At 36.9% G+C, this 9,659-nt stretch overlaps 1 protein-coding gene across 1 annotated transcript; it reads left to right on the forward strand.

Moving 5' to 3' along the window:
- The first annotated feature begins 5,090 nt into the window (after window positions 1-5,090).
- Window positions 5,091-6,359, forward strand: LOC113328359 (BTB/POZ domain-containing protein At2g24240-like). The gene has a single exon (XM_026575472.1). The coding sequence runs from the start codon at window positions 5,091-5,093 to the stop codon at window positions 6,357-6,359; it is 1,269 nt and encodes a 422-aa protein (XP_026431257.1).
- Window positions 6,360-9,659: the final 3,300 nt, after the last annotated feature.

A 9,659-nucleotide genomic window follows, 5' to 3' on the forward strand; every position in this document is an offset into this window, starting at 1 on the left:
ATGTTAGATCCCGATGAGTTTATGTTAAAGAAATTAAGCCTCAATGTATATCCCTCTAAATACAAGGTCAGGTTTGAACGAGTCAGTCAGAAACATGCCTAAAACCTTGTTTGCTAGAAATATCGTGATAGTAGGAAATGCTAGCAGATACCATTCTTACCTCGCCAGATAGTCTCTCTTTTCTAACTACAGTTCCATTTGATTCTTGGCGTATGCGTTAGGGATTCACTTGCACCGTCTTCATAGTTTAAGCAAGGAGGAGGATGTTATTGCAACAACATGTTTGACTAACTTCTGATTCTAACTTCTTTAAGAAAGACTCAGTAAATTTCAATAAATGAGTTTGGGAAATAGCTACAGATAACTACATGAACAGATCAATTCTGAGTTCTTGCAGCAAAGATTTTAATCGTTAAAGACCCAAATTCAATAACAGGAATAAAAGGTTAATTTGCGCTTATCTTCTCAATTATCTGATATTTCTTCTTTTGTGGTAATGGGCAGGTCCAAACTTACTACAAGATCAAGAAGGACGCTACATTTGGAACTAAAGCACAGACCCCAAAACCATCACAGGACTCTATATTTGCTGGCTTCGCATTATTAATGGCCTAAAACATCGCTGAGGCTGAAAACAAGTCATTTCTGGCAAATGAGGCAGTCAAGGAAGCAGAGAGGGTAGAAAGGATGGCCGAACAGTCAGCATGTATGAAACAGTTTTTTGAAGATATATTGGAGCAATGTAAGATATAGACCAGTCTGCCCCCATCTCTCTCTCTCATTTCCTTCCTGTTTTTTGAATTTGAGCATTATATTTGTTTCTTGTTACAGCCTTACAGGCATTTTGAATTTGAGCATTTATTTTTGTCGAAAGGAAGGGCCTGGATCTGCAGCATCTGAACAGAGTACATTTGTATATTAAGGCTTGTCATGTGAAGTGTAGGCGGCAGGCGCTTTTTTCTTTTTCTTCATAGAACGTAGTGGATAGAACTTAACTGCTTTGTATACGGGTAGACTATATCATCAAGGCTTGTCATGTGAAAAGTTAGTCAGAATCCCAAGGTGAAGATTTTGTCATGCTTTGAATGCAGTATATGGAAAAGCAACATGGATGGAGATTATTTCTATCTACTGTACTTATTTATGCCCCAGTCTGTTAGGAATTTTTATTTTCACTAAGCTAATTTTTATGAAAGACCTCACAATTCATCCAATATCCAGTAGAAGTGCAGAAGTTTTTATTACACTTGGTTTACAAAACTAATCTGTATAAATGTGCAGCATCTATAACAATGTAGGGTGCAGACGATGGGGATCTTTTGCTTCTGTAACAAATATCAGAGTTCACTCTTCCGAACTACTTCATACAAGGCACTTAAGTAATTCACTCTGAGCATCATTTGGACTGGCATGGAAAGACACTAGGCACCATAAACAACACCTAATGGGTTGTTTATGGTGGATCTCTACCACTGTTCTTGAGTTGGAGGCGAAAAAATCAAGCCTTAATTTTGCTGGGAGGTTGAATTTGTTGGCGCAATGCGGAAGTGTGATGAGTTTGTGAAAATGAAATTAGGAAAAGAGAGGTTGGTTATTTCTTGGTATCTAGCACTTACTTTTAACTCTCACTCTAGCTTTCTTACTTCACTCACTTTGGTTTTGGATGGTTTTCAAATGAACCCCATTGTTGCCTATTTATAGGCCAAGTTAACCGACCATGAGAACACTCTAGGCACCGAAGGTTCCAGACTATATGTGGATCGACTTTACAAGAACTGTGTAGAAAGTGTTCTCTCTAGAAAACACGTGAGTAAAAGACTAATTAAGAATAGTCTAGATACTGAATACTCTAGATAGTAGACGAAGATGCGAGAGAAAGAAGTGAAGTAAGGTAGCTCCTTTTTGGGCCGGACTAGTTTAGATTGTTCTGGGCTTTTCTTTTTTAGGCTGTGTACACTCTCTAAGATCATAAATTAACTTATATTTTTAACACCCCCTCTTAATTTGTGATGTTAAGCTTTTCTCTTAAATGATTGAATTTATCCACGGTGACTGTTTTTGTGAAAATTTCCGCATTTTGTTCTTGTGTCGGACAGAATTGGAGCTCGATTTCTTTATTTTCACTAATTCTCTGATGAAGTGGTGTCGTAGCTCTATGTGCTTCGTCCTTCCGTGGAAGACTGGATTTTTTGTCATTGCAATTGTAGACATGTTGTCACAGTAGATAGTTGTCGGCTGCTTTTGTCTTTGTTGTAGGTCGGTCATTATTCTTCTCAACCATACTGCTTCACATGCTGCACTTGTTGATGTTATGTACTCTGCTTCGGCTGACGATAGTGTCACCGTACTTTGTTTTTTAGAACTCCAAGAGATAACTTTTGTTCCCATACAGAAAACATAGCCTGATGTGCTCTTTCGGTCTTCAATAGAACCTGCCCAATCGCTATCTGTGAAGCCAATTAAATCATTATTTTTTTCTCTTGTATACTTGATGCCAAAATCCTTAGTTCCCTTGATATACCGAAGAATTCTCTTTGCGGCTGCATAGTGTAAGTTGCTTGGCTCGCTCATAAACCGAGAAAAAATACTGGTAGCATTGACGATGTCTGACCTTGTATTTGTTAAGTAGATCAGTGAGCCGACTAGACTTCTGAATAAGGTTGGATCAACTTTTGTCGCTCCATCATTTTTTACCAATTTCTCATTGGTACCCATTGGAGTTGCAATTGGTTTGCAATCCATCATGTTGAACCTTTTTAGTAAGTCTTCTGCATATTTTTCTTGGGAAATGAATATTTCTTCTGGAGATTGTTTTACTTGAATCCCAAGAAAATATCGCATAAGTCCTAAGTATGTCATCTCATATTCTTTTATCATCTCCTTCTTAAATTTTTCTGCCATCTCTTGTTTTGTACTGGCATAAATTAAATCATCGACGTAGAGACAGACGATTAGAAAATCTGTACCTTGTTTTTTGATGTAGAGTGATGGCTCACTTGGACTTTTTTCAAATCCATTATCTCGGAAATACTTGTCGATTTTGTTGTTCCATGCACGCGGTGCTTGCTTGAGACCATATAGTGCTTTGCGGAGACGATATACCATTTTTTCTTTTCCTTTGCGGACATATCCTTGAGGTTGTTCGACATACACCTCTTCTTCAAGTTCTCCGTTTAGGAACTCCAACTTTACATCCAATTGGTAGACCTTCATTTTTAGTTGAGCTGCCAAAGATAACACCATTCGGATTGTTTCCATGCGCGCGACTGGGGCGAATGTCTCGTAGTAGTCAATTCCTGGTTGCTGGGAATATCCTTTTGCAACTAGCCTTGCCTTATGCTTTTGAATTGAACCGTCTTCATTATACTTTGTCTTGTAGACCCATTTAAGACCAATCGTTTCTTTATCAATTGGCTGATTGACAAGCTCCCATGTCTTATTTTTCTCGATCACTCGCATTTCTTCGTCCATGGCATGTCTCCATTTTTCTTCTTTTGCCGCTTCCTCATATTTTTGAGGTTCTAGTGCTATAAATGCACAATTAGACGTATCATAAATATCTCTTAGGGAACGCACCTTTCTAGGTGGGGCACTTTCTTCCGTTGAACTTGGACTTTGTCGTGTTGGACTAGGAGATCGCGGGCTTGCTGGTGGAGTACTTTCTTCTTGACGTGGCTGATCTGGCTCGTCTTCGATGAGTAGTGGCAACTCGTAGTTGTCTGCTTCATCATTCCAATCCCATGATTTGAATTCATCAAAAATGACATCTCTTGAAATTACTAGTTCCTTTGTATCTGTCTTTAGAAGTCTATATGCTTTAGACTCTTCGCTGTATCTGATGAATATTAGCTTTTCTCCTTTTTCATCGAACTTTTCTCTATGTTGGGATGGAATATGTGAGTATGCTACGGAACCAAAAATTCTGAAAGAAGTTACCTCGGGCTTTTTCTTATGCCAAGCTTCATATGGAGTTTTGTTGAGAACTGCTTTTGTTGGCGAACGATTAAGGATGTAGACCGCCGTGTTGACAGCTGCTGCCCAGTAACTGTTGGGTAGCTTCCTTGCTTTCAACATGCTGCAAGCCATTTCCATGATCGTACGATTTTTTATTTCCGCGACGTCGTTTTGTTGTGGAGTGTATCGGACGGTAAGATCCTTATTAATACCGTTTTCTTTGCAGTAGTTGATAAACTCATTTGAGGTAAATTCTCCACCACGGTCTGTACGGAAAACCTTTAGTTGGTGACCACTTTGCTTCTCTGCCAACGCCTTGAACTCTAGGAATTTAGGGAATGCATCGGACTTTTGCGCGAGAATATACACCCACATCATCCTGGTATAATCATCCACGAATAGGATAAAATATCTTATGTTGTTGAGTGAAGTTGTTCTTGTCGGACCGCAGATATCGGCGTGCACCAATTCGAGGGGCCTTCTTGCTCTCCACGGTTTATTTGTAAATGGAAATCTATGGAAATTTCCAAGAACACAACCTTCACATATTTTATCTCCACCGCTGATATTGGGAAGACCAATTACCATGTTCTTTGATTTTAGAATCTTCAAGGATCTATAGTTGAGATGCCCGTACCTCAAATGGCATAACTTGCATTCATTAATATGATTGGTACTCATTGCACAATTTTCAATTGATGGCATAGATAGAAGAAAGACAAAATTTCCTGACATTTTTACTTTTGCCACCAATTGCTTGTTAATTTTATCATAAATGGTGCATTCTCCGTCTTCGAAATGTAGTGAGTACCCTTTCTTATAAGTTGTCCAACACTTAATAAATTTTGAGCTAGGCCAGGAACATAAAGAACATCAGATATGTATCGAATTTTACCTGAATTTGTACGTACGGATATAACTCCTCTTCCTTCAACATTCTGGAACTTTCCATCTCCGAGCTTGACCGGTGGAATCTCTTGTTCCTCCAATTTTACGAAATATTCTTTGTTTCCTGTCATATGGCTGCTGCATCCGCTATCGACGTACCATATACCTTGTGCTTCTTGTTGCGAGGTGAGGCAGGAATAAAATACTTGATTTTGAGAATCATTTGTCTCGGATCCCCCTCTGGAGCTATGTTCGATGATGAATGGAAGCTTCAACCAAAAGGAGATGAAAAAGAATACTTCATTGATCGTGACCCAGATTGCTTTTCTGTGCTTCTTAATCTCTTAGGGACTGGTAAGCTTCATGTGCCTTGTCACATACCTGAAAAATTACTCTATATGGAGGCTCATTATTACGGCCTTCTTGATCATGTTAGAACTGCAAAGTGGGGTGATTTTGATAGTAACAGGTTAAGATTAACGGGTAGCGTTAGTGGACAGGCTCCTCGTAATTGCAGTGCGATCAGAGCAAGTCCTGATGGAGGTTGTGCTGTTGCTCATGGTGGCGTTGTTCGTGTATATGACTGGATGCTCGAAGAACATCCACCGCTAAATCTTGAATATCAAAGTGTTAATGATATTGGGTGGATGAATTCAGATAATATAGTGATGGCTGTTAGCCAAAACTTGGACAGGCCGGGAGTCGGAGGAATGGGCGTTTTCAGTGCTTTGACAGGGGAACTGAGGCAAAGGTTTCAGTTGAGCGATGGAGAAGATCAGGTCAAAGGCTTCGCTGCTGGAGCTTTATGTTTTAACACTGATAGTAACAAAGTACTTGCTAGTTGTAGAGATATTACAAGTAATGAAGGAATCGGGGTGTGGGATCAAGAAACTGGAAAACAAACTGATTTTTTTGATTTCGGTCTCGGCAGTGATGAAAAGATTCAATGGTTTAATGGACGTAATTGTTTACTTGTCAACAGTTACATCAATTATAAACGTCGTATCAATCTTTTAGATTTTAGAGACAAAAAAAGTGTGGTTTGGTCCTGGCCTGATGATATTAAAACTGTAGATTTTAAAGACAAAAAAAGTGTGGTTTGGTCCTGGGCTGATGAAACTAAAACTTGTCATGTTCATACTCATATTCATGATGCAATTCCGATGGAAGAAGGTAATAGCATTTGTGTGGTTGATCAGAGTAGAAATTTGGGATTTTTAGATTTGAGAGATACCACAAAAAGCGTCAGATGGAATTTGTATCGTGGGAAAGACACCGCCCAAAGTAATTATACCAAATTAACACTGCATGGAGGACAGATTTTTTGTTCCGTGGGTGATAAGATATCTGTATATTATTATGATGGTCTTGATCAGTGGGTTTTAACATCTAATCTTGAAGGAAGTCACGGTGGTTCAGTTAGGGACTTCTCAATAGGTGGTGATCGCCTTTTTGCTCTTCACACTGAGAAGAATGTGTTCGACGTGTGGGAGACTCCATCTGCCCCAATTATATGATCAATATACATAGCGCAACAAAGTCGGTTTGTTTCTCTGGTAATGTCACAAAAATCGATCTCTTCAACGCAATGAACTGATTGACCCTAAAGTCGTGTGTTTCTAGCTTTGTGGAGGTGATTTGGATTTTTTTTATCTTCGGATTTTTATTTATTTATTTTGATCATTTTTTTTCTAATCAATCAGCGGTGATTTAACCCATGTCTTATAGGTTGGGAGCCCAAACTCCTGGCCAATTGGGATGATGCAAATTGGTTTTTTTAATTTATAATAGAATTTGCTTACTGAGAGATAAATGAAAAAGAAAATTATGGTTCAACCGTTCAAGCGTTCAATTATACTAGATTAGTGCCCGTGCTACACACCGGGCATGCTCGATGCATTTTTTTGACTTCATAAAATTCTCGTTTTCTTTTGGCCGTAATAGGCCTTTTTAATGTAGAAGTTACGATAAATACACTTGGCATAATTCTATTGGTCGGAAAATTAAAAATTGGATTACACTTTGTTTACATCAAGTATTTAACCGTCAGTTAGTAACACGGTTAACAAAACAAAAAAGATGGACAATATTTATATGAGAGTTTTAATTTAATTAATTTTCTTACACCATAATTTAATTAATTTTCTTACACCATATTTACATCAATACTTAACTATACTTTAGTAACATCGTCTATATAGTACACAGTACTTCGGCTAAACCACGGAAAATTATTCTAATACAAAAGGATTTTCACATACAAAAAAATCACAACCCGCTTTCATGGGTATGCTACTGTTCTTCGCACTACAAAATCTGAAACTGAGTGGGGTGAGGGACCTATCTTAATCATTGTCCCTTATCTGCTTGCCCAACTGAACCTCGTATGGTAGTTAAAAGGGTGCCCAGTATTTTAGTAAACAGGTTAGTAATATTGGCGCATCAACGTAAAGATTTGTGCATGTGCTACGCATCAGATATTTTCTTTCTTTTTTTAATTTGGAGTGCACGGAACTTCATCCCAACCTGTGACGATACATATTTTATTTGGTGCGCGCGGAGTTTCGCTCGGTCCCATGATGATGTGTCTTTAATTTGATCTATAGGACGGAAACATAAAACAATTCCAAATATCCTTTAGAATCTGTGATGACAAATCATTTCTTCAAAATTAACTTCCAAAAGACTTAATGTTAATATAAGTTCCCACCGTCGAATGTTTTTTTTCATCCTAGCTACCAGAATCAACTTATTAAATATTTACTGTGTGTGAACCGCATGCACTCACTAATTATAATCCATCAGATCTCTGATATGTGTCTTTTTTCTCTTATTCCTCCCATTCTTTTCCTTCTCGGATCTCAAAACCCTCTCACAGATGGTTGACTGTCATTAGCTGCTTAGCACACCTTAACCCTAAAGAAAGAAATTAAGATAGCTGTTGGGATATTGAAATTTACATGTATCAAGTAAGATTTCCACACTATAGCAGGTACATTGTTGGGTTATTAACACTACAAGAAAAGACGCTTTTAGTGGCAAAATATTGTGTCACGACAACCAATTTCTTCGTTGTCAAAAGAATTAGGCGGCACAAAAAGTTTCATCACCTATAGTGAGTCGTTGAAAGTATTATGTGATGTCCTTAAGAAATCGTCAACGATTTATTTTTTTAGTGACATAAATCTTTTTGCCACCAAAACCACCTTTTTCTAAGCAAATAAAATTGACATTGTTTATCAATTTTGTGATGAATAGTTTTGTCACTCGAGTTATCTTTGGTGAGAAAAATATTTTATCACTTAAAATAAGTTTAGTCACGAAATTTGTTCTTCTCAAAATAAATTTATAGCGAAGAAAAAAATTTGTTACATAAAATAGTTTTGGCGGCCATATTTGTTCGTGTCAAAATATGCTTATAGTGAAGGAACGAAGTCGTCACACAAAATATTTTTAGCGGCGATAATTTTTCGTCTCAAAATATAGTTATAGTAAAGAAACGAATTCGTCACCTAAATTTATTTAGCCGCAAAATTCGTTCGTCTCAAGATATACTTATAGTGAAGAAACGAATTCGTCACCTAAATAATTTTAGCTGCGAAATTTGTTCGTCTCAAAATATACTTAGAGTGAAGAACTGAATTCATCACCTAAATAATTTTAGCCGCAAAATTTTTCATCTCACAAAAAATAACAATTTAGCAGCGAAATAATTTTTATCCCAAAATAAAAAATCAATAATAAAATTTAATCGTCTCTAGAAGTACGTGTAGTGACCAATTAGAACTGTCTCTGCATGGAATACCATCGTCTCCGAAACAAATTTACCTACAAATATAGTTGTCTCCAAAACAATTTTTCCGATAAAATCACTCGTCTCAAAATTTATCAGAGACACAACACTGTCAGCACCGTAATTGTTTTTTAACAAGCCAAACTACTCACCAAATTTTCTTTGGTGACTAGCTTATATTACCACCAATTATAACAAAGATATTTATTGCACAAAAAGTAAATATAAATAAATAATATTATTTGAACGAATAAAAAATAACTATCCATTAAAATAAATTTTTTTAGACGAGATCCAAACAAAAAATTTGATAAATAAACTCTACCAATAAATAAATACTCACTGCTACTAGTTTAAAAAAAATAATACTAAAACTAAAAGGATATTGTATTGATCCTTTGCAAGTTGGAGCGAATATTCACACCGGCATTTTTTGATGTGATGGTTCATTTGGCTGTTCACTTGCCACGGGAAGCGAAACTTGTTGGACCAGTTGGATATAGTTGGATGTATCCAATCGAAAGGTATATTTTACTTGTTTTTAATGCCTTTTCTAGTGTCTCTCGATAATCTAAAGTACTACTTTTCTAGTGTATGCATGAGCTCTCTATAATCTGAAGTATGACAATAAGATCTATTGTACTTATAAATTTTCTATAAGTTTGTTCAATAATAATATGTCTGATGTTTACCTTCTTTTATATATGTCAAGGTACCTAGGAACACTTAAACTCTACATGGGAAATAAAGCGCTCCCAGAAGGTTCAATTGCAGAGGCTTACATCACTAATGAATGTTTGACATTCATCTCGATGTACTTCACTGAAACTGAAACCAAATTTAATCGGAAAGAACGATATGATGATGAATTAGATGGCAGTCTGCGACACCAAGGAACAATATTTGTTTTCGCTCAAGAAGTACGCCCAACTGGTGTTGTAGATATAAAGTTATTGTCACTAGAAGAACGAGATCAGATACATTGGTACATCCTTAACAATTGCGAAGAGGTGCATCCTTACAT

The sequence above is a fragment of the Papaver somniferum genome, unplaced genomic scaffold, assembly GCF_003573695.1.
Source record: "Papaver somniferum cultivar HN1 unplaced genomic scaffold, ASM357369v1 unplaced-scaffold_107, whole genome shotgun sequence".
Lineage (NCBI taxonomy): Eukaryota > Viridiplantae > Streptophyta > Magnoliopsida > Ranunculales > Papaveraceae > Papaver > Papaver somniferum.